This window comes from Schistocerca serialis, chromosome 4, assembly GCF_023864345.2.
Source record: "Schistocerca serialis cubense isolate TAMUIC-IGC-003099 chromosome 4, iqSchSeri2.2, whole genome shotgun sequence".
NCBI classification, from domain to species: domain Eukaryota; kingdom Metazoa; phylum Arthropoda; class Insecta; order Orthoptera; family Acrididae; genus Schistocerca; species Schistocerca serialis.
Genome location: NC_064641.1, coordinates 628,431,912 through 628,458,999, shown reverse-complemented (window position 1 = coordinate 628,458,999; position 27,088 = coordinate 628,431,912). Strand labels below are relative to the sequence as shown.

The 27,088-nt window shown below is 37.0% G+C and overlaps 1 protein-coding gene across 1 annotated transcript in view; it reads left to right on the top strand.

Moving 5' to 3' along the window:
* The first annotated feature begins 812 nt into the window (after positions 1-812).
* The window catches only part of LOC126475452 (RAB11-binding protein RELCH homolog), a 120,633-nt gene continuing 94,357 nt past the window's right edge, over positions 813-27,088 (top strand). The window contains exons 1-5 of the mRNA XM_050103326.1: positions 813-1,227; positions 1,432-1,593; positions 1,668-1,834; positions 16,666-16,836; positions 18,999-19,417. Coding sequence (XP_049959283.1) covers positions 972-1,227; positions 1,432-1,593; positions 1,668-1,834; positions 16,666-16,836; positions 18,999-19,417 — 1,175 coding nt within the window. The 5' untranslated portion in view covers positions 813-971. The remainder of the gene's footprint in view (positions 1,228-1,431; positions 1,594-1,667; positions 1,835-16,665; positions 16,837-18,998; positions 19,418-27,088) is intronic.

The window sequence follows — 27,088 nt, the reverse complement described above, 5'->3', positions numbered from 1 at the left end:
TTGCGTAACTGCTGTACCAACGATTTCACTTGTCGCCAACTTGAAAGTAGCGTAAGTAACAATTCCAGTTCCGGCGAGCGGAAACGCTAACGTGCGTGTGAGGGTAGTGGTGGGGGATGCATGTTTTAAGAAATTCATACCTATGGAAACCTGACTTAATGCGAACTGGCGCGGCATTTCACATATATGTTTTTGTACAGAGCCAGAATATGGGTCAAAAAGATTTCAAAATTGATTTTACTCATTCTAACTGAAAGTCGCCTTCGGCAAATAATTCCTTTATTAGCGTATTGGATGTTCCCAAACATTTCCTACATCATGTCTATTTCCATAGATGACCAACATTTGTGGGTCCTTTTTATCTTCGTCAACTTCAATACAAACTCTTCTGTTAAAGAACTCGCAACTGCCCTTCAAATAACTCCACTTGATGCTGTTTTGAAAGTCGTGTAAGTTTCGTTCCCGACTTCGGCGTGTGGTTGCATGCAAGGATAGCGGTGTAGGGGTGGGGATGCACTTATAAGAAATTGATGCCTGAGGAAATCCGGCGTTAGCTAGGTAACTACCACAGCCGAATTTTCCGTATGTACCGCATATTGTAGTAAACGAAACATCCAAATGAAAAAGAATTGATGGTTCATTGCTCAGCTTTTTACAAAATTCAAATAATTATTTTAATTGTAACTTTTTATCGGATTTTGTTAACTGGCGAGCAATTATTGGACTGGTGAAGTGTCTCCAAACACGAATATTTGTGTTTCTGATGTTGGTATTTCGGAACTTGACAGTTGCATTGGTTGGCAGTCCAAAATACAGGTGAGATGGTCGCAGATCATCTGTTTACCATCCACGCGCGCTGTGCGTTGTGAAATGGGTTCAAGTAAATCAGTTTGTGTGTTTATTGTAAGGTGTTTATAAGTGTTTCACAACAATGACGTGAGGCATCATAGTGTTTCGCTGCTGTGTAGAATATGGCAAATATATGTGGCGATGGTCTTGACCAGGATATGCATATGAACTGTGTTAAAGGAAACCCACACAATATAGAAATCAGTTACAGTGATATAGCAGTGAAGCTGCTAAAGGACAATTTATTGTTGACTGCGTTAGAATTGTATACGGAACTTCTTGAGGCTGGACGGGAAGTTACGAAACTGAAGGAGTTTTTTTCGAACCCAGGAAACTTTGAACAGCAAGCTTACACAAAGCCTGACATTGTAGAGATACGTGAGTATCACTCAAAATATTTAATTGAAAAGTATTTTTTGTCGAAAGAAAAGCTTGTTACGCCTAACCATTGCTGATGTATTATTTCATTACGCGGACACATGTCGTCTGCTTAGTGGCAGATGTCGCTGACAGCTGTTAAGAATTAAACTCGTGATGATTAATATGCTAAAACTTGAATTCAATTTTTATTTTTGCCCACAGGCAGGTCATCGAGTCAGGTAACTCTAGATTCTCTGGATATAGGGCGTTATTCAGAGGATGGCGAAAGGGGTGTCGATGAAAGAGTTGCAGTTCTGGAATTTGAACTGCGAAAGGCCAAGGAGACAATCAGTGCACTTAGAGCCAACTTGACGGTTGCTACAGGTTTGTCAACCGATTAAATAACTGAGTCAGGTGCAGAATTAGTACTTTGTAATAAACTAATTGCTGTCTTACAGAGTCTGAAGCAAACACGCCTGAGGGTTCTTCAGCTAACAGACAACTGCACAATGAACCCATTAAACCTCACGAGCAGAGAGCACTTAATTTCCTGTTGAATGAATATTTGTTAACATATGGGTATAAATTGACATCAATTACATTCTCTGACGAGAATGAAAATCAGGTGAGAAATTATTGATCATAGTAGATACCCATTACGCCATTTTTTCCCTTCTATTTCTTCTTCCCTCTGTGTCTGCTTCACTTCTGCTATCTCCCAGCCAAAAATAGGATTTCAGTACTATAGCTCATTTTTCCAACTGCTCTCTTCACCTTTCTCACTATCTTTGCCCTTCTCTCAGTGCCATTATTTTTTCCTAGCATTGGCTGTGGGTCAAGAGAAATATTCGATACTTGTTGTCGGCTTTGACACGTGATACAATGTTAATAGCGTCTGCGATGTCACCTTTTAGCATGTATTTTCACAATGTGGTTGTTGTTTGGTGAAGCCAACAAATGTGAAAGCAAAAAGCTTGGTTGTGACGACACATTGGTCCGTAGCTTAGCCCATTTGAAAAAAAAAAAACAAAAAAAACAAAAAAAAACAAAAAACAGTATCATGTTACAGTCACCATATTGTTTATGGCATTTGTCACATTTGTTATGTCACAGGTCATACCAAGAACTAATCGTGAATATTCCTCATTATCCCAGTCTCTTGTTTGAAGTTACGTAAGAACACTATGCACGACAGCATTTTAACATAGAACCTTCTGGCAGATTATGGGCAATGCTCTTGTCCAATGAGCTCTCCAACCTACCCTCACGGCTTCACTTCTGCTAGTACCTCTTCTTCACAAACTTTGCAGAAACTCTGTGGCACACCAAGCTGGTGTAGCACTCCTGGAAGAAAGGGTATTGAAACAGATCAGATAAGCTTCCATAATGAGTCTTTCCTTTTACCGCCCACTTGAGTTAGAATATGGCACACTGTTTTTACCCACCAGGAAGCTTCAAAGCAGCAGATACCCCTTTTTGACCATTGTTTCTATTGTTGACAGAAATAGTTCTCTAAGAATTACTTCCAATATGCCTTATCTCTAGTTTATCTGTATCACTTCAATAGGACATTGTAAGTAAGATTCCAGCAGTATCACTGCTTAAAACATTTATTGATTATTATGGCAGCATAGAAAGCACAATATTAAATCAAACAATGAAAAGTCCAGAATGTTATAACAGTGATATGAAAAGGATAGATTGCTACTCACCACATAGAGGAGACACTTGAGTCGCAGATAGAAGAAAAAAAAGAAAAAATCTGCTGAACTTTTAACTTTCAGACAAAAATTTCTTCAGAACACACACACACACACACACACACACACACACACACACACACACACACACCTGCTCCCATTCCAGCACTACACATGCCTTCTGTTGTACAACTACACCTAATTTTTTCCCCATCTTTATGTCCCCCCTTCCTCCTCCATTGGCACAGCCTCCCAACTCTGCACCTACCAGCCCCATCCTGTCTGCACCATGGCCGTGCGTGCTGCCACAGCAGCACAACTTCCCCCACTCCTACCCAGCCATCCCTCCCTCTCCCTGTCACATGCCTCCTCTTTACCCCCACCATCCACTCTGAATTGCTGGTCACATCAGATCTAGGCACAGCCTAGGCTCATAGACAGTAGCATGTTCTCTCTCTCTCTCTCTCTCTCTCTCTCTCTCTCTCTCTCTCTGGTGTAGGGAAGCGGCATTAAAAAATTACGTCTTTCCGTTGTCTGTCTGCAAATCAGTGCCTCCTCTACGTAGTAAGTAGCAATCTATTCTTTTACTGTTATTAATACCGAAAGTTGACAGACTGTGTCACAGAAATGAAACTGGCTTTAAAATTGGGATCATAACATGTAGGGTCCTATTGTGAGCTTCCATGGAAATGTATCCAATAGGGGGCAATATTTTAAATTTGGCATTTTGATACAACTGATTCGTTTGGTTTGAAAATGTCTCGCACCTTGGAAGTGAATCTGCCAGGAAGCATGCATCACATATTGTATGTCAAATAATTGCTACTTTTAGCTTAATATTTTTTGAAGGTTGATTACCTTGGTACCTAAAAGTAAGCATGCTTAGTATATGCGAAGTAAATCTTGTATTACCAGTATAAATACGAATAACACCTTTTTGATTTAATTATACCCAATATTTTGGAGTACAAGAAGATAGGAATTAAAGTGAGAAAATATAGAAATTTTATTCAAACGCCAATAATATTAGGTTGACCCTGAAAACTGAAATAGAAGAGACATTGGACCATTTAAAGAGTTCTGTTAGTCATTAACAAAAATAACCAGGAAAATGCCACTGATTAATACTCCTCAAAGTGGGGAAACAGGAAATTAAAAAATGTGTTACCTATGAAACATCACATCTGATTATGCTAATGACTTTATTGCATCATTTTCATGCCTTCTATTTTTTTTAACTTTACTGAATTAATTAAAGTTCAGTGAAATGTCTTTTGAAAATTGCATTCTTTGAGGTCTTTTGGCTGAAGTGTGACTCAGGCTAGCATTCTGAGAGATGAAGCTCCGAAGCCTCCCAAAACAAACTCAGATTGGATGATACAGCTGACACACACAAGCCTGTCTCTCAATTTTGGCACACTGTGCAGCTGGACAGCAGAATTCATAATTCTATGAATGCATGTGCACTATGTTGCACCCCATGGATTGAGATGGTCACAAATCCTGGAGTGGTCCCAGCAAGCTGTGATAGATCATTTTTTTACTATAAACAGATGGTAAACTACTTTTGATTAAGTAGTGGCATGGGACAAGGGGGTGTACTTGTGGGGATGGCAGACAGGTGATGAGCAGGGATACTGCAGCCATGTATACTCTGTACTGAAAATAGAACTGGACTCTGTGTGGAATGACCAATCTGTGCAGCTTGATAAAGGCTGTGTGAGGAAGGGACAAGGAATAGAGTGGGTACTCTGATCTGGAAATGTTATGTAGGGCTAAATGTTCATATCCACCTTGACTGCAGGACATTGATTAAACCATCACCACACTGTGGAAAAGACATAATTTCCCATTAATTCAGGGATCGCAAAGAAAATAAAATAAAAATAGTTATAATTAAACTAACTATTTCCCATCACAGTTCACAGTGCTAGAGCTAGAGTTCATTAAAATCATAGATGATAGCATCTGGAAAAATGTAAGAGTTGTGTGATGAATAAAGTCTGTACCCCAGAATCTATGGGGCAAGTGTCCCCTCTCGCCATTCCCCCACTCTTACTGCATACCCCTCCCCCCCCTTTTGTAGATTACTATGGTCTTAGAATGGTTGATACTGTTGGTATCCATGTGATGCATAGTCTTTCTTAACCTACAATACAGAGGAAATTTGGTGAAATGAAAATCCTCGAAAGTAAAAGATCATAAGGCATTGTTGATATCGCAAACATGAAACCAAAAAGTTGTGAACTCATAAAATCGAAGGTTCTCTGTCATGCACGTAATTAATTCAGGGTATTTTCAAGCCAAATTAAAGTATGTTATTGTCAGTCCTTTATAAGGAAGGTAACTTCACAAATGTCGATAACTACAGACAATCTCACTCCTTAAATAATTCTGCAGACTATTTGAGAAGGTAATGTACTTATGGGTGGTAATTGCCGCATATTCTAACAGGATGCTTACTCTAAAACATATTATCGCACAATCTGCAGCTTTGCCTTAAAGGATAGCCAGTTCATGATAAGCTCCTCAACAGACTGTTTTGCATTCGTTTGCATGCCATCATAGTCCATCACTTCTCATCTCCCTATTTCACCAATATAATTCTATATGCATCCTTTAAGAATGGATACCTAATTGAAGTTCCTGTGCAGTTTGTAATTTCAAAGCCATTTGCCTTTGATCTCAGTGGTGTGAAACTTTGTGATTCCTGTAGTGTGCTGTTTTTCATTCTGTGTTTTTGTGATGCAAGTTAATGCTGTGTTTTGGACATCATATCTTGAATGTCTGCGATGTCCAGTTTGTGAAGTGTAATGTGCACATCCCATAGAAACTTGATGTAAACACCTCGTGGACACTCATTTTCTGTCGCCCTCCTGATGCCCATGGTGAGTCATTAGCAGGTAATATTTTTCCTGTCATAATTGTTAACGCAACACTTTCAAGACTGGACTTACGACCTTGCACTTAAGGGGCTCCTTGTTGGAGTCTAGATTTCAAAGGGCTACTCTACAGAAGCATCTGTTTATACTTTTACTAAGCATATAACAAAAGTTTTGAATGATAGAATGTGACTAGTTAGGCTCTTCTGCTATGTATCATAAGCATATTATTTTGTCAATCATAAAATTCTATTAGATAAATTAAGCTTTTGTGAGATATGTGGTTCAGCACATGCCTGGTTTAGTTCTTATTGAAGGAACTGTATTCAGATAATTAAAGATGGATATTAGAGTAATACAGATAGGGACTCCAAATCATGTACATTTTGAAAAATAAAACTGAAGTTCAACATTGTTCAGTATTGGCTTATTATTGTTCTTGCTTTTTGTTACTGATCTACCTTTTTATTTGAATTGGAAGGCAGAATTGGTCCTCTTTGCAGATTATATAGGCTTAAGCATTATTTTCAGTCTGAACAAGAAGCATCCACAGGGAAAATAGTAAGATATTTTTGTTAAAACTCTTTAACTGGTTGTCAACAGTGGCTTCATTTTAAACATTGGTAGAAACACACTTTCCTGTTAGTATAGTGTACAAGTAAAACCAATAGAGTAGAAAATTTGAAGTTATTGGGTACTTTTATAAAAAAAAAAAAAAAAAAAAAAAAAAAAAAAAAAAAAAAAAAAAAAAAAAAAAAAAAAAAACCCACACACACATAGTGGAGTTGGTAAAACTTTTAGGTTTAATTACTTGTTTCATAAGAATAATAGCGAATTTTGGGGATGTAGGAATCAATAATGTAATATATTTTGATTTCCTATGGATTAATAATCTATGACAACTTCTAATCTAGGCAAAGTAATTCAGTTCACAAAACAACAGAACAAGCTTTGTGTGTGTGTGATTTACACATGTACATCTTGCAAGCATTATGTTTATGCAATTGGTAAAATTGCTGCAAAGTTTTTTGCTGTGACATCCATGTGTAAAATCAGGTTTTAAGTCTGCAAAGAACTTGATTTCGAAGGAATCAGTTATGCTGTAGGCCGTCTCAATTCTATGGATGCCCCAAAATTCTAGCTCAGGGTGGGTTACACTCTCTTCACTGTCCATTTTGAATGCAAATCCTACTGCTGATTACATCACCCCAGTATTTATAATCTCTCACATTGCTGTATGACACAAACTCCTGACTGTCAGCCAGCTTCTCACGAAGACTATGGTGAAAATGTTCAAAAATGTTAGTTTTAACTGGGACCTGTTGTGGCTTGAACACCAAGAAAATTTTATGAACTGAAAATATTAACTGCAGCTCTTAAGTATATTTTTTCACTGCTAGGATTTTTTCCCAGCAATCTATTGTAATTTCAGAGTAATGAATATATTCTCTAGTAAAATGTTAGAAAAATAATTATCATCATTTCCTTCTAGCGAATGTCATCTTGGCACCGAAAGGAGTAAAATACTCCACTAAAACCTTGATTGCACCCCCAACCAACCCCCCATGAAAAAAAATTTCACTTATAGCTGAAGTGTTATCAGAAGTAGATTAAGGTTGCACTTAACAATTCTGGCTGTGCCATAGAGTAAGTAGTAACTTGCAAACCAGCCTGTAACCACACAAACTTTTTTTCTATTCTTTTTTTCCCATCATTTGTTTAACTGACAAATTCCACATTGTGGCATTTTTCATAAATGTGTATAAAGAAGATGATTTTAAAAGATGACTCAAAAACTGTGATGTCTGCTGATGATATAAGCATAATAATCAATCTTACCTGATACAGCTTATATGAAAGCTGAACAGGTCTACAAATGCTTCATAACAAAGAGTTTCAATCTTAATTGCACAAAAATTCATATTATGAAATTTCTAACAAGCAAAAATAACTTGCAATCAGCAGAGTTCAACATTAATGGTCACATACTAATGCAAAAGTGTGTGTAAAATTCTTTGGGATCCAGTTGGCAACATGATAAATTTCAATCATATACACTGTCTGACAAAAAAAGCAGTGCACACAGAATATAGTCAGATGTCAATGAAACTTTGTACACATACACACCATCAGCGAGTATGTAAATGATTACAGTTACAATTCTCTGTGACAGGTAGAATGACCACCAGAGTGCATTGACATTATTCATGTTTAGTGTTGTTACCAGGCATAGTGCATATAAGAGGTGTGAACAGTGTCAGATGTTGAATGATAACTGTAAAGGACATGGAGATGCCACATACATGTGAGAGACAGCATCATCCACTCCTCACAGAGTTTGAAAGTGGCCTTATTGTGGGTCACCATTTGGCCAGCTTGTCAAATAGTGCAATATCCAGATTTGTGGGACATTTGAATGTGACAGTGGCCCAGTGTTGGACTGCATGAGAACATGAGGGCAGTCATTCTTGTCATCAGAGTTCCACTCCACCTACTCTCACCATACTGTGCACCAAGTACATTGTAACCCCTTCACATATGTAGCTCCCACCTGTGAGTAACAGACCGCCTGCAATGTTATCTGTCATCCCACACCATCTGTTGGAGACTAGATGCAGCTGGTTTAGGGAATTTTCATCCCATGCATTTCCTGCAGTTAACCCCATAATACAAACGGTTATGTTTGGAGTGGTGCTGTGACCCAAGAAGCATGGATTGCTGATAAACTGCATAGTATGTTCAATTATGAATCACCGTTTTACATTACCGTGAAATGACCATTGTGGGTGACCTAGGAAAAGTCCAATTCTTCTAAAGGTTTTTGAGAGGCACTGTGATCTCACTCCTTGTGTCACAATGTGGGGAGCCATTGGTATGACTTTAGGTAGTGATTCAGGAATCTCTATGGCACAGTCCATGTGATGTTGAGATACTCTCATGACCAACAATATCTCCAGATCTTTCCCCAATAGAACATGTGTGGAACCAGCTGGGACGTAAACACCCTCTCCCTGCCAGTATCCAGCATATTGTGGGCTGTTTACAACTTAGGGCCAACTTGTCTCAGGAGAGGCACAACAGCTTTATGATACCCTTTCCAACTGAAACAATACATATATCTAGGCCAGATGTAGTGTAGTGTCATACTGATAATTGAAATCATATTGCCAAGTTCTTTGCAAATTTGATTCAATTATGTAATCACTTAAATAACATTACATATCCTCTCAACCTGTGAAGTTTCATTTCATGTTCCTCTCTCTTTCTGGGCTCTTCATATTTTTTGGTCAGGCAGTTTACAATCAAGAAGCTTGGTTTGACATGTTGTGTTCTTAGATTGATTTATCATTACATTGACCTGAAGTCGTACAAAATTATTTATTTAGCAGAAGTGAGTCATAAGAATATTGTGTATTATAGTTAACAACAGACACTTTGCAGAGGTACCTTGGATTCTTGTGCTCACTCCCCAGTATCTTTAATCCCTAATCGTTTGTTGTTGCTAGTGATAAAAATCCATTTGAGCTGAATTTTAATGTACACACTCACAACACTAGACACCCAATAATTTTCATGTGGGCTTTGCCCTCTTGTCTGGGGCCAAAGCGCAGTTACATAAAAAGTTAAGATTAAATGTTGATGACAAGCTACCATCCAGTACAAAATGACAAATTGAATCCCTTCAAAACTGAAAAAAAAGTGCATAGGTTAGCAGCTCACCCTTCTACAGATTATTTTATTTTCTTGAGTCAAGGATTAAAAATAATTCTTTTGGCAACCTAGCAAGCAGTAGTGTTCATCTTAAAGTTGAATGACAAGTGGTAGAGTATTGTGAATAACTCTTTTGTTAGAAGTATAGGAACTGTTTTCTTTGTTAAATGCTGATGGATTCATGTAAATAGTAAGCTACCCCTAGAACAACATCAGAACTCCTGTTGGAGTAGTGGCTTTCCTGTCACTTTACAAGACGACACTTAGCTGGAAGAGTATTGTGTTACTGAACAAAGGGTGTTCAGTTAGTAACACAATGCATTTTATATCTCAGTCAATTCGAGTTGAAAAAATGTGGAATTTAATGTGGGACATTGTGGAATATTCCTGCTCCAACTCCTATATTTTCATGAAGTTCTGATTGATGGCAACGCTATAAGAAGCTTTCAAAATGTCATCTGTAATGGAGGTGCGTTCCAAGCAGAGAGCTGTCATTGAGTTCTTTTGGCAGAAAACCATAACATCACAGATAGTCATAGCGACTTGCAGAATGTCTATGAGGACCTGGCAGTGAACAAAAGTATGGTGAGTCATTGGCCAAAACGTATTTAATCAGTGCAACAAGGTCTTGCAAACCTGCCTGATGTCCCATGTGCATGCCAGCTGCAGAAAGCTGTGACTCCTGCAATGTTGCAACATGCACTCTTGTTTGAGGTTATCAATGGATCACAAACAAACACCTCCCACTGAATTGGACATCTGTTGTTAATGCTGATATATTTGTCCACTAGTTGGGGTACTAAAAGGTTTGTGTCCACTGGGTTCCTCTCTGCTTAATAGAAGACCATAAAGAGCTATGAAGGACCATCTGTGCAGAATTCCTTGCGTGTTAGGAGGCTGGTTGTGACAATTTTTGTGTGGAAGGGAGTCAAATGCGATGAAACGTGAGTTCATAACTTCGAACCAGAATCAAAATTGCAATCCATGAAGTGGCACCACACCACCCGTCCTCAGAAGAAAAAGTTCAAAGCCACACTCTCAGCCAGTAAAGTCAAGATGACTGTCTTCTGGGCCTTGGAAGAGAATATTCTCTTTGATGTCCTCCCTCATGGGTCAACAATCAACTGTGAAATACATCTTGCTACCTCTCGCACCTTCTTACTTCCAACTGTTTGGACCAATGAAGGATGCAGTTTATGGGAAACAGTACATTTACATTGGGGAGATTATTGATCCAGCATGACATTGATTCTAGCATTGACTAGTAGTACCATGAGGGCATACCCATGCCAGTAAGGTGTTGTAAGGCCATCAAATTAAATGGAGATTATGTTGAAAAGTAGAGTTTTGTAGGCAAAAGAGTGGGGAATAATAAGGTGTATTGTAATCCTGAATAAAACCAATGTGCTTTCAGAAAAAAAAAAAAAAAAAAAAAAATTGTTGCATTAATCATTGACTGCCCGTTGTATACCTCGACTTGTTCCATATCCCTGAAGGTTCTCCTTCTGAATGGACTCTGCAGAACATGACTGAATGAATTGGTTCCTCAGATGAATTTCTGTTATGTTGGGTTTATAGATTACTTTGTAGTGGCTGCTCAGTTTTTTGTGTAGGAGTTGGTACATGAACTTATCTTCTATTTTGGATTTTCAAAATTGAAAATAATGCTATTGGATCAAAAATTTATCTAAAGTGCGTTTAGAGAACTATTTCTAATAGTAGGAAGGCCGAAATGATTTGTTGGTTGGTTTGTTGTTTCGGGGAAGGAGACCATACAGCGAGGTCATCGGTCTCATCGGATTAGGGAGTATTGTAGAGGTGCTTTGTGAACTCAAGGAGGAATCTGTGTAGGAAACACTACTTTCTTTTCATAAGACACTGAGAAAATTTAGAGAACTAGTATTTGAAGCTGGCTGCTGAGTGAATATAGTGCCAACAATGTACGCTTCATGTAAGGACCAAGATGAGATGAGAGAAATTAGGGTTCCTATGGAGGCATATAGACAGTCGTTTCTCCCTCGATGTATTTGCTGGTGGAAAGGGAAAGGAAATGCAGAGTAGTTGTGCAAGGTTCCCTCTGCTATGCACCAGAGTATGTAGGCACAGATCTAGAAAGAACCACCTTCAGTCTTTTATGTATGTTAAGGAGTATTTTAATGAGGCTTGTAAATATGTCATCCTTAAAGCCAACCTGGCAGGGTAAAGGATTCTGCAAAATTTCTGGTGTCTTCACCTGGGTGACATAACATAAACAGAAAGTTTCAGTGATACTGTAAGGATTGCAAAAGCATTACCATTGGAAATCAGTTGGAAACCAACATAAGTTCAGGTACTACACAGACTCCAGTTGACAGTTATTGGAACCAATTCATCAGCATTAAATGTATGACAGGTGAACCAAAATATCCCCAGAGAAGTAAACTGGTGAAAGTAACTCTAGCTCTGTATCAAAGGAATGCTGGTGTTGAAAGAATTGTTTTTCATCAAGAACATATCTTACAGAGGACTGGGAATCACTCAAAAACCTGTCCATGCAGATACAACAGTAATACACAATGAAAGGGTGTGACAACAAACGAGAAAAAGTACACATGACGAAAGAGCTGCTTTTCTTCAGTGAAATGTGCATACAAGAAAACCAGAATTGCCTCTATAATGGAAGAAAAGGAAAAACAAAACTATGAAGAGGAAAAGAGAGAAGCAGAGACAGAAGAAAGTCAACACAAAACTTGCACTGTAAAAAAAGGAGATTTCATCCTGTGAAGAAATATTTAAATAAAAGACCACTGGAACAGAAAAACTTTATGGCAGCTGAAAGCTGGCATCTGAAGCTAATGAAAGACTTAAGGTTTCCTTACAGAAGGAAGACTTTCAGAAACGAGACTTGCCTGGTGCATGTTGACAGGTGCTCTTCAGGTCATGAAAGGAAGTCTGAATAAGAAACAAGATGCAGATGCTCTCCACTCTAGAGCTGATAAGTAAAAAATTGCTTTAATAACATAATTTTTTAACAAAAAATCAAAGAATTAACTGTTAATTTTGAAGGACATTTTGTCACATCTTAAATAAAGTTGTCACTTTTTTGCTAAATTTTATCACTTTTATCAACTTTTTCACATCTAAAAACTGTTGACAGTCCTGTAGAATGTCACATTAGACCAAACTACTGAAATCAAATAGAGCATAAGGGAACTGCAACTTTTACCCTCACAATATGCTAACTCTTGCATATCTTTGTTATGGACTGGTTATGGACAGGAAGATAATGGATGGAGATCAGAGACTTTCTGGGTTCACAAATATTATACAAGAAACTGAATAGGGACTACACAGTTTGTCAGGATGGCTCTCTTCTGTGGTATCTGCTGTGTAACAAGTGTTATTTAACTTTTCCATCTAATTTACAGCACCCTTATGACAGGAAAAGTCAAATAATACTTGGTATTCTCCATAGGAATTTGAAATGTCTGTTGAGCAGAACGTTTCATGTCTACACACAGGAAGCAGAACCCTCCTCTCTAGAGTCTTGCGACTTATGAGGATTGCATTGTCAAGGTGTTATTAAAAGATGGCATGGGACTTGACATTACCATTTTCTGTGATGCCAGCAAATAGTGCAGACACTGTTTAAAGCAAATATTCTGTGCGGAGTGGTGAATCCTATGAACAGAAAGCTATGATGTGTCAGTAAACCATGATAATTATCAATTCTTTCAAGTGGCACACAGGAGGAAAAAAAAAGAAAAACACTGGAATTGATTCGTAGAAAATATCAATGTGGTACAAGAATGTTGATGATACATTCATTATTTGAAGGCACAGTAAATAGCGGTTAGTGAGTTCTTCCATACTATCCATTAAAGCATGCAGTTTGACAGACAAAATTTGTCCTTATTCTTCCTTTGTATTTTAAATATGATGATTGAGGTATTTCATGGCTACTGTGGTCACTTTAAGTTACAGTATGCCAACTTTATGCATTATTCAACATATTGACTTTCAAGTGGAATAACATAATATTAAGTGGGTATATTAATTTCAGTTTTGTAGAGCATACCTATTCTAGAGTTTACATGGGGTCCATTGCCATTTCACATAGTCTAGCTCCCCTCCTACAGTTTGTGACGAGTTATGGGAACCACCAAATCTGCTGTTGGTAACATTTTTAGTAAAAGCATGGAGAATGCAGAATAGTAGAGTTATCCTATAAATAATAACCTCTCAAACCAGCATGGCCAACTGTTGATGTTCAATATCAATGCATAAATAAAAATGATTAAAAAACTATAAGGATAATAAATGAGAAAGGAATTGAGGAAATTGAGAAGAATTTGCAAAAATACAGACTGTTAAGATGTGCAACACCCCCGGTATAAATGAAAATAGGAGTACAATATTTTGAAAACAGTTTTCCTTAGAAATCAACTGATGGAAGCAGGTAAAGTGCATCTAAACCCTGTATTACAAGTGGAATCAGAATATCATGACTAGCTAAGAGATGACTGGCATCAAGAGACACAGATTAGAACATAGTTAAATCTGATTACAAACTGTATTTTAAAATTCTAAGTAAAGTCATCAGAACATCAAAATACATATAGGCCTACATTTAAGAAAAAAATAAACTTCTCCAGCAACAAATAAAAACTATTTGGAATACGGTAAAAAATGACAGAGCAAAAATCAAGGAAATGATGGAATGTCTGAAACGGTAGATAGTGAACTGATCAAAGGTAACCCTGAATGTGCAGAAACTTTTAATAACTTCTTTGGTAAGTAGCAGATAACTTAGATTTGAACATTTATCACACATAATACATTTCATAAGAAAAGCCTTCAAACAAACAAACACACACACACACACACACACACACACACACACACACACACACACACACACACACACACAAACTGCAGCCTCAGGCAACTGTAACCACACTGCTCAGTTGCCTGAGTCTGCAGTAGTCATGTGTGTGTGTGTGTGTGTGTGTGTGTGTGTGTGTGTGTGTGTGTTTGTGTGTGTGGGGGGGGAGTCTAAGGTCTTAATGGCTGAAAGCTTTAACTGTGAGAGTCTTTTTATTGTGCCTATCTGTGACTCATCATCTCTGCTATATGATGAGTGGCAACTTTCCTTTTCATAATATTGTTACATTCCATCCTGGATTCTCCATTGTTTAATTTTTGACAAAACTCACCTTCATCTGGCAACTTCAAAATAAGTTTTCAGTATTATCAACTTGTAAAAATTAATGTTCATGTGGTTAAGATGAAATCAGAAGCAAAATAATGAAATATCATTCAGCTGAACTTAGTGATATTTTGAGTTACTTGGGTAATGAATCTATTTGCAGTGATATTTTTCCAGAAACACTTTAATGTGCTGCTATCAAGCCACTTCAGAAAACGAAATAGATTTTACACACTTAGTACAGGAAAAAATACTGAGTAGCAAACACTTTGGATTTGAAAAATTACTCTCAACTGAGCAGACCATATTTATCTCGACAGATGATATACTAGAGTCAACAAAACAAAAATTACTGCCACTGGAAATATTTGTGACTTGGCTAAGGCTTTGGGTTGTGTGAACTATGAAATCCTAATGTGAGTGAAAATGTTATGGAGCAGGAGGCGCACAGCAGATTCTTGGTTTTTATCTTATCTGAATGACAGAAAGCAGTGCGTTTCAGTTCTGTGCGAGTCACATATTGATACACACTCAGAATTTGCAACAACCAGATATGATTGTACCACAGGTTGGATTTTGGGTCCTCTGTTATTTCTGATATATATGAATGATCTTATCACGTGCAGTTTCAAAACATGAAAATTTTGAAATTTTTGCAGAAGATGAAAGTACAGATATAAAAATAGTACCAATCCCCCTACCGAAAAGGCAAGTAATGAAATGTTTAAACATTGACAGATAGTTCAAAGTAAACGGATTATCATTGAATTTTGGTAAAACTCTGTAAATAGTTTCTAGTACTTCTCACAGAACCCCACAAGCTATCAAAATAAGTTTATTAAATAATGAAATAAAAGAAATGGAAAGTTAAGTTTTTTGGAATACAGGTAGATCACAACCTTACTGGAAACCAGGCTGTCTAGCATTAATGAAGTGCTAAAGGAAATTTAAAAATGTAGAAACTAGTTTATTTTTGTAATTACATTCACAGATGAGTTGTATAATTATTTTCTGGGGAAATTCAAGTTGGGGCTAGTATTTTCAGAATGCAGAAGCATGTTATAAGAATTACATATTGTATTAATTCAAGAACATTCTGCAGAGACCTTGTAAAAAAAATGGGTATTTGAGAACTGCTTCACAATACATATATTCATTAATGTCTTTTGTCATTACTTATATTTCTCTCTTCAAAAATAATTAAAAATAGTGAACAATATGAACATAACCTTAGGACCAGAAACAACATTAGTACAGAAAGGTGTCAGACAGACAGCACATTGTTGCCTGAATAATGTAATGGTGTTTAAGGCTGAATTAAAGAACTATGCATTGGGAAATGCCCACTACTCCATTGAAGAGTATCTTCGAAGAAACTCCCAAATTTAAAATGATTTAATGTCATTTAATTGCTTTGCCATTAAATTAAATGTAAATCTTGGCAATTACTCTCCTTGGGATTGACAGAGTATACTAATGTAATGTTAAGTAAATAATTTAGAAGTAAAGGAGAATGCTCATCACTTAATGTTGTGTCAAACAATCCTCATATTTGCTTTATCCCCAGGGAACCTTGAACCCTACAATTCAGATAATTTTTTTGAGCATAATCTATTATTTTGATGGGTCTAGAGCTTTCTCACATTCAAAGTTAATCTAATGGCTATTGCTAATGTGAACTGTATTCACACGCATGTCTTGTATTTTCCTATTCGTACCTCAGGCTTTTCTATCCAAGTTTATGGGAGACTTATAACCCCCTTCCACCAAATGTCTGTTCTTGGGCTCTCACAGAGAACAATTTTGGCAGAAGAAATATCAATATTGAGAAATTCAGTTTCCTGTTCTTGTCAGCTTAGTGATAATCTGTGTGAGCCAACAGTTTCACTTATCTTTAATGATGGATTTCTGTTGTGTGGTGAATAATTTAATGTTAATCAATTATGTGAAAGTTACCTCAAAAATATTTATTTAGGATTTTGAAGATTGGGATGATGTAGGATTGAATATACCAAAACCAGCTGAACTGCTTCAGTTGTATCGTGAGTTTATGAGGCAGTCGGGCCAAAGGAAAGTGCTGTGCCAGAATGTTGCCTGCCAAACTGATGAACTTGACCTCGAGAAGGAATCAAAACTACAAGACATGGTAAGATATTGCAGTATATTGTCAAAAATCTTGTCGAGCTATTAGATGAAAAATACTCAGTTGCGAAGTTGTTCTTATATTACATGTTGATAGAATCACCAGAATAAATATAGTGTATCTTTTGAGATATATTTAAATTTGTCTTGTATGAAAATTGCACACACAGTCCCAACCCCTCACTCACTCACTCACTCACTCACTCACTCACTCACTCACAACAGGACTGATAGATTTTTGGGTGAGTTACAGTTTGTGGTGGTGTTTGTATTTGTATGAGCTATTGTTATAAATGTTAAATTATTTTTTGGATGTTCACTCTTGAAAATAACATTTTCTCCCAGTGATCTTAACTTAGAATCTGGATCAAGTTAAGTTCCTCCTGTTTCTTGACACCTCAGGCTTTTTTGATCAAAATGATAACTATGAGATTTTTAAATTTGCAGCCAAGTTTTAATTTTTCACAGTATTTTGTCAGTTTCTTTACCTGAAGAGGATGGGAATATCATAAATTATGACACAGACTTAGCTGCAAACTCGAAAACCTGAGTGTGACATTGTAACTTCTACTTTTGAACACAAGACAAATAAAATTTCCAATTCACCTAGTGATTTCTTTTCATCTTTCATTTCCAAATTAAGCTTGGTAATGAGATGTTTAACGTGTAGTGCCCATTGTATATGGTGACAAAAGAGCAAAGTAATATACCATGATTATGTATAGAACTCCTATTATGATTGGACATGATATTAAGCCATTTAGTTTCCTGAATTATCTTTTATTGAGAGATTATTAGATGCGAATTACAGTCAGCTAACCACCCAGCCTTGTTCTTTTGTCTTTGAACTCCTTTGTACTTAAATGTCCCATAAAATGTGTTTTCTGTTTTGGGATAGATTTTTGTGCATACACATCTGACTTACAAGTTTGCTCTTCACTTCAAAAACTTTGAAATGTCATCAACTGCATACAGTTTTAGGGTTCATGAGGTACAATTATTTTACATTTGAAGAATGTAAACTTTTAGTGTAAGCTGTATAATTCAAATACTGTTATCCGAAAGCAGTCATATAGACGTTGAAATATGTGTTATTGTGTGATGGAAAATGTTTATTTTGTGTGTTATGTATCGCTGTATAATTCAAATACTGTTATCTGAAAGCAGTCATATAGACGTTGAAATATGTGTTATTGTGTGATGGAAAATGTTTATTTTGTGTGTTATGTATCAGCTGTGTATCTAAGAGGCATGTTTGTAAAGTGAGGTTACAACATATTTTTTACACAGAAAATTGCATATTTATTTCCAAAACTTGTCAGCTGGGCAGGAATAGAACTTTTTTCCCCCTCTCAAAAGATTGTCATTATGCTCCAAGCATTTGGTATCAAGTTTTGTTTCTTCTCCCCTCTGTCAAGAGATTGTCATTAAGTTCCAAGACTTTGGTATCAAGTTCTGTATATCTGTGGAACTGCCACTCCCTCAACTGTCTTCCTTGTCTGTTGAAAAATGTTACCTTAAAGGGAGAAAAAAGAAAGAGAAAATGGACAGCTTGGTGATACATTAGTACTAAGGACTTGATCTTCCTAAATATCCCGTCAAAACAATTGCAGTGTTTGGTGCAATATTATTGTGCAAAAAGTAGTACATGCGACAGCCATTCTCCCTTTTTTTTTATGACTCAGCAAGTCTTTATATATTGAGTTGGAATCAAAGGTTGCATTAGCAACTTTCTCAGCCAAAATAGACAATAACCTAATACTCTGGTTATCATGGATATTTATTCAACCATTTTTTAATTATCTACCTACTTTGCAATTTGCTATGTGACATTAATTTATTGTAAATAGTCTCAATTTTGTGCTAAATGTAAAGGGGCTTCTTATGTTGTGTGTTAGCAAGATTGCTGATGAGGGAGTAAACTCCATGCTATGTGGAATCGAGAATTGCTGTGTTAATGTTTATGCACAACATTCACACAAATGCTGAATCTGTTGGCCCCAACACTACTTGTTTTGTGTGCTAAGTACGGCTCTTTACTTAGGAGTACTAATATTGCTCCAACAAATATGCTCCGAGCTACAGGCATGTTGTAACCTTACTTTCCAAATGTCTTATGAACTTGGTTTCAGAGTACTCTTAAGTCTCTACTTTCATTATGCACAGGCAATGGAAGTTGAACAACTTAAGGAGCAGTTATCACTTATGGACCAAGAAAAACAAGAGCTCCAAAGGCTGTGGACAATGGACTCCAAATTTGCAGCTGCTAATGTGGATGTTTCTAATGTTACTACACCAGGATCTGATCTGGCTGGAATTCTAACTACCTCAACATCCCATAGTGGGACACCAGAGTGTTTTGAGATCTTGGATGTAGAAACTAAAGATGACTGTAGTGCATTGCAAGATGAAGATGATGAGTTACCTATCAGCCTTACCGACACTGATGCTGAATGGACTCGAGTTGGAAGCACTTGTGGTGCGGAACCTGCAGAAACCTCAAGCAGACTGCAAAATGAGATGGCTTCTTCCAGTGCTGAAGCTGAATCAGAAACTAAAGTCCTTTTAGACACCAGTACTTCAAGGTAGTTTATTAGATTGTGTTTCATTGCTGATGTATACAAGTACTTCTATGACATTGACTCGGTTACTGTTTTAAATTTTCCTTTCACTTTTGCATACATTAATGTGTCATTTTGATGACTCCAAGAGAAACAATTTTATTGCCTAAATGTCAGGGATTTGGTTTGTTGTTATCAAAAAGAAAGTTGTCTGATCCAAAATTTGTCTTCCACATCAAAACTTTGTTAGGGCCAACTGAAGAGTTGGACTTCAGTTCAGATTCCATGTAAAATTGCAAATTCTGTAGTGAGTGTCTAGGTGGACTGTACAATTTATATCTAATTTCAGCTGCATTTTTGTATGCAGTACTATGCAAAAAAAAGGAACACAAATGTACACAGATCCGATGTAAAAAATCTTCAACTGTGATCAGCAAATAGGGTAGATTTGAAATTCCTTAATCAGACGGTCACATAGTAACAGTAAGACTGATAACCCCTATATATCCACAGCTACATTTACATATATACTCACAATTAATTAATTAATTAATTTTGTTACATAGAGCACATTAAAGGGGAGAACCATCAGGAATGTGGGACAAGTCAAGGTAAACCTTAACAAAGCCAATCATTGTGTGAAATTGAACATTTACACCACATTGTCAAAACTTGTAAATTATAGGGAAAGCTACTGCTTCCTCGATGACATCAAACAGAGACTTCTTATCTGTAATTGGTAGCATAATATTTACGTGAATACACTAGTATTTTCAAAGAAAGTAGTTGGCTTCATGCTTAACAAAAGAGATATGTTTACAGTACACTATTACTTGTCATGCAGGTTTACAAAACACACTACTATTTACTACGAACAATTCTCAATTCTTGAATCGAGGTAATAAGATAATTTGGTGAAGAAGTTGCTAGTAAGGCATTTTTTTGAACTTTTGTTTGATGTAGTAGGATTCCAAATTTCTTGTTTTATTAGACAGGAGTTTGTTTAATACCTTTGGTCCATTCTGGATCCTAGGCATGGAGGCAAAATCTAAATGAAAATTATTTTTGTGTCATGGGTTATGACTGCATAAATCGAATTCAGCTGAAACTGATTTTTATTATCAGCAACAGAAGTCATTAAGGAGTAAATGTGGATCCTTAAAAAGGCTTCTGAAAGATGTACAGTCTTCTGAATTATCTACTTAATGCAATATTCGTACTGATCACCTTCTGCTGGCTGTAGTAGACATGCGGGTGGGGGGGTATCCAAATGAACTCCAAAGAATTTTGCACACAGTTTTTCATTTAGTGTATGACGATTCGTGTGAACATTTGGTTCTGGATTAGACATTTTGCTTGTTAGAAATGGCATGTTATGAATTTTTGATACAAAGATTTAGAATGTTTGTTGTGAAACAATTGTAGGCCTGTTTGTTTATCATTTGGGTGATGTATGAAAAGGTTGGTCTACTGATTAGGATGCTTATGTGGTCAGTAAATATTATAAGCTTTGAGTCACCCCTTAAAGTCATTGAAAGATAATTTAAGTCAGTTAAGAACAAGATCAGATCCAGTATCACTCCATGGGGCACTACATGTTATGGTCTCTCTTTCTGAGACCAGTTTCATTGCTATGAGACAATTTGATGACATGCATGCTCTGCTTTCTGTTACGAAGTAAAACTCAATTCATGCAAGAAGGGTGTCATTAATGTTATAATATTTTATTACAAACAATCCTGTTGGAAGAACATCCACAACTGAGCATTATACCAGAGGTTGAAAATACCGCTTCAGTTGTAAATTTCTTTTATTATCGTGACCAGTTTTGGGCTCTCATAAGCCCATCCTCAGGTGTCACACTGGAAATAGCACGAGGTGGGAGATAATTTTCACATGCCACAACACGTATAAAAAACAAAAATTTTTCATAAAAAGTTTTAAAAAACATTTTGAAACCGCCAGGCTTGCTAGGTGCTGTGAAATCCATGTCAATGCTACAATGACACCAGACAGTACTACGGACGACTGCCTGGGTTAGGAAATACACAAATAATAGCAGGACACTTACACTGTGCTGTGTCCCCCCAGTGCTGCGGTGGACATGTACTAGGCACAGTGTGTTACCTATGAGCACAGAACAGGGAGTAGCGGATGCGAAAGAGATAGCAGATTGGTAAACCAGAGTGGCAAGAGGCCACACATCAGTAGTTTTATACGAGGCCAATTGCATACGAAAAGCACAGGAATTCCTCTCCAGCCTTATGTTCAAAACATACTCATTTAACCCCACAGCTAAGTCTGTCGTGAAAATTAAGAAGGCACTTAGAGAAACAGATGCGTTATTCACCCCATAAAAAAAAAAACCACCACAACTTTAATACCGCTGAATCCGAGAGTGCCCACTTTCAGGGGTGTTGTGAAATTTCATAAACCATAGGCTTCTTTAAAGCCAATTATCAACACTATTAATGCCCCAGATTACTTATTGACTAGGGAATTGCAAAGTTTCCTCAGTAAGCATTATTTTTTCCATGATGATCATGCCATCAAGAACAGAGAGGAGTTAATTACACACCTCAAACATGTAACTGTAACCAGTGATACAAATCTAGCAAGTCTTGACATCATAAGCATGTACACAAATATCCCCATTAAAGAGTTGATTCCTATTATTGAGTACAACTTACGGATGCTCCATCATCTAGATTCACAAAAAATTAATGGATTCCTTCATCTGCTCAGAATTGTCCTGGACCATAATTAGTTTGTCTTCAATGACACCGTATATGGGCAAACTGACGGGTTAGTCATGGGATCCCCCATTGTCAGTGTAATAGCTAATATTTACATCAATCACATTGAACATCAGTTTTTTTTCAACCCACCCACAACACCTTCAAAGAGTAGTGTGCTACAAAAGATACATCAATGACATCATACTTTTATATAACGGGACCGACGCCCAGCTGCAACTATTTCAACATGACTTTAACAAAATGCACCCCAAGATTCAGTGTACGATAGAATACCACTCTGGCTTTACACTCCCATTTTTAGACCCGGAAATTTTGTTACAGGACAGTAATGTTCACTTTAACATATTTAGAAAACCAAGTATGACTAGTTCTATTATTTGTTGCTCTTCAGTCCACCCAAAGCAGCAAAAAGTGGCAGCTCTTCTTGCTATGCTTTACCGTGTGGCCAGAGTCCCTCTCTCAAAAGAGAATTACCAGTGTGATTTGGATACCATTAAAGTCATAGCACATGCTAATGGCTACTAGCCAATTGTTGTTTATATTCTTCATCAGCCAATGTAATTGAAAGGTGCTTCCAACGATCTGTATGGGACTACCCTGTCATCTACTAATATTGATAACTCTAAAAAAATTTCTTGCAGGATCCCATATGTAGATGTTGTATCTGACAGGATTGACAAATTGCTTAGAAAAGAGAGGATTTACCTGCCTTCTACACCCTGCATAAGGTCGGGCACCTATTGAAGCACCACGAAACCAGAGAAGACAATCGCTACGCACAATTGGGTGTGTATCACATACAGTGTAGTGAGTGCTCTTCCACATACATAGGCCAAACTGGCCGCTCCTTTAACATACGGTTCAGAGAGCATGAGGATCTTAGCAATTCCAAATCTGCTCTCACTAACCACCTGAAGGATCATAACCATTCCATTTCAAGTATAAACACAAATTGCAGCATACTACATATTCAATGCAAGGCCCCAGTTTTAAACATTTTAGAAGAAATAGAAATCATCCGCAGCATTTGCCATGATCTGTCTGGCACTTTGAACGAGCAAACTGCGCTTAAGCACGCAGTCCTGCCGAATAACTCTTTTTTTTTTTTGAAGCAGCGCCCAGCCTCATTTCCTTCTCTTTCTGGTCCCTGATTACTGTACACCATACATGTTTAGTTCTTAATTGGGTCAGTGTTTTTCTGCCATAATTTTTGCAGCCTTCAATAGGCTTAACGAATGTACGGCATATGCATGTTTCCTATAGTGAGGTCTGCTAGGTCCATTTAGTTCATTTTACATAGCTGTAAAATTGACCCCTCTTAATAATATACTTCGCATGTTTTTCATTTTATCCTATAACTATGGCGCATTGTAATACTGTGGCATTATCTGTGCCTTCACTAATTAAAAAATTACCTGTCTTTCATGATGTAAAATGGGTCTCGGGTCTCGTGTAATTCTCCATTAGTTGTCGACTGTTGATTAGCAGGTTTTAAATTGACCCCACTTTTAATGTGTCCTTTTATACAATTGCTGCTAGATATAATTGGCATATTACTTTCGGACACCATAGACTGTAATTTTTCGTTACTTTTCCCGTTAATCAATAATGAGAGCTTGTAAATAGAAGTGGCACAATGTATGTTTTTTTAACTGATGGCTGTGGCATGTTGTTCCATGTTGCCACTTATATATATCGTCACTAAATTGAAAACTTGCTTGTCACTCATGTAAAAGAAAAGTTTCACTGCACTTTACGGTTTATATAATAATCTTATATCACAGCTTCCACACAGTTTTACCACAGTTCTGTAACTTCTTTAACTTATGTCATGTATTTATTATGTAATTTATTTTATTCATTTTAAATGTAAACCACTAATTCAAATTGTGAACGGCCGGGCTAGTGGCCCCGCGTTCTTCTCTCCATCAATAGATGGCAGCACTCTAGTCACTCTGGTTTACCAATTTGCTACCTCGTTTGTATCCGCTACTCCCTGTTCTGTGCTCATAAGTAGCACACCGCATCTAGTACAAATCCACCATGGCGCTTGGGGGCCACAGCACAGTGTAAGTGTTGTGCTATTATTTGTATTTTTCCCTACCCATTCAGTTGTCCATAGGACTGTGTGGTGTCATTTTCGCATTGCTATAGGTTTCTCAGCACCTAGCCTGACCGGCGGTTTCAAAACATTTTTTTAAATGTTTTTTAAAAGCTTTTTAAAACATTTTTATGAATTTTTTTTGTTTTTATATATGTAATGTGAAAATTATCTCCCGCCTCTTATTTCCAGTGCGACACCTGAGGATGGGCTTATGAGAGCCCGAAACTGGTCATGATAATAAAAGAAATTTACTACTGAAGTCGTATTTTCAACCTCTAGTATAATTTTTTTAGTTTGGCAAGTAGAATTTTGTAGCCCACACAACCAAAGGATCACAGAACATACCAACAGGATATTTTTTCTTGTTTTTCTGCCAGGAATTCTCTCTGAATGTTGCATGTCTCTCTCTGTGGACAATCTTTTGCGCTCAGAAATGTGAGTCTTATTTTATCATGGATCATTTTCTCAGAAGATTTTCAAAAATCAGAATGAATGAAATAGGTCTGTAAAGGAAAATAGTTTGCTTATCTCTAGCTTTGTCGGTGGGATTTTCTGCAGCAGATTGAAATCTGCCCAGAAGTGTTCCCTAAGATGGTGGTGAATTTCAAACATAACTTAAGGTTAGCTCTATTAAGTCAGGACAAAATTTAATAGTTTGATAGAAACACAATCATAGCTATCATAACCATTACTCTCTAGTAACCTGATCTTCCTAGGAGTTATGTTTCTGAAACAAATGTCTTTTGATGGTACTTACAGTGACTGCTGAAGGTAATGTAAAATGATGGCTATTTAGTGACAGTTGAAAATTTTTGTTGGACCTGAATACAGATTTCCTGTTTATCACAAGAAATCACAGTAACTTTTAGGCTATCTGAGCATGCCTACAGACCTGACTCAAACTTCCATTGTCACTAGTGTTTGTATTTATAATTCCTGAACACTAGTAACAGAAGTCCCATAGGTTATGTGGGAATAGCACCTCTGAGAGAATGGGAACAGTGGAGGACCATGGCTTAAGCTGCTGCAAAGGATATATATTAACTGAAAAAATTAGTGTGAATCCCAGTCAGTCACAAATTTTCAGTTGTCGCTATGTATTCATTACTTTGCAAGTTAAGCATATCTGAACAGTTTGGTCTAGTGTGCCACTTTACAGTAACACACTACAGGTTTTTAAAAATGTAAAGTGGTAATTGAGTTCCAACTCTTGACCACAATTTGTTCTTTGAATTAAGTAGGGTTCTCTTTTCATAGCACAAGATAATTCAGTCCTAAAAGTTATCCATCAGTGGTCCCTGTTTTTAATTATGTACAGTGTAAGGCAGTGGGTATTTTGTTCCAATATTAACCATTCCCTGCTCCATTCAATTCTCTCAACAGTGAGGAGTAAATGTCTGTATGCCACCATATGTGCTCTAGTTTTTCTTATCATATTCTTTTGGTTCTTGCATTATACATATAATAGATGCGACAAAACTGTGGCCCAGTATCCCTCAAGTACTGGTTCTCTTTATGTAACAGTATTTCATGAAAATATCCCCTTTCTTCCCTTAGTTCCCATTTATCACCTAAATGCCTCTGTTACACTTTTCTGTAGACTATATTGATTTGTTGAGATCCAAGCAGCAAGGCTGTGGAGTCCTGATGTAAGACACTGAAAGAATTCTAACAGTGGAGCAGTAGTTTAGAACAACCCTGTTCATCAATCTGCTTGTGCTAGCTAACTTATGCTCACGTCACAGAAGTGAGTCATTGGCCAGCTCACAGCATGTGATGGTGAGGGGGGATCTCAACAAGGTAGTTCCACATGAGAAACTTGTCAACGTCTGTTCTACAGCTGCTAATGTTAGTTCCATGTACCTGTACACTCTGTGGTGGCTAATTAATACTGTTGCATTAATGAGAAATGGCAATGAAATGATAGTTACATTTCTTTTAATTGATGAAACAAAGAAAATGGGGCCACTAATTATGAAACGTGCTCTTTTTTTTACGACTGTTGCAACTTTATGATGAATGTAGTTTCTGAATGAAGTTTAAATTGACATAAATTTGTATTTTGTAACTATTTTATTCCCACTTCAACCTTGAAAACACTGGATGTCAATGAACACTACTTATTTTTTGGGCCATTTTACAAGCACTGCTCAGTGTAGATTAAAAAATTGACATAATTGTAGCTACAAACTTGTAAAGTCGTGGAAATCAATGTTGAGGAAAATTTTTGTGCAAGTGTGTGAGACTTATTTTGTTTGAAACTTCCCATGTAACTGCCTGTCATGCTAAACATCAGGGCTGTAGCTGTAGCTGTGCACTATGCACTGTCATGTTATAAACTGTTGTTGATGTGTCTGACCTTAGCTTTGAAGTTCCTAACCTGGCCATTGTGCTACTTTTCATTGATTTAATATGAGCTGCTTTCCACTTTAAGCATGACACTGTAAGCATATGCCCTTGCATCTAAGGCTATGGCAAACCCAACATGTCAGCATTCCTCTGAAAATAGCACTTTCACTGCCCTATGCAATGACATCTAACTGCCCCATTTTATTATGAAATCTCATTTCCCAATAGCGAGTGAGCTTGAGGGCCATGCTCTCCTAGCTGCCTCCTGAACAGGACTGGTTTGAAATTTATTTCAGTAATTCTGCTTATAGTTTACTTAACATTTTTTTACAGGATTCTCCCAACAGATTGTCACTCAGTATCCTTCCCTAGCACTTATTCCACATGTTCATTGTGCTAATTTATTTTGTCATAATACTTGTGCAAACAATATGACATTCATCATATGCTGCTGCTGCTGCTACTACTACTACTACTACTACT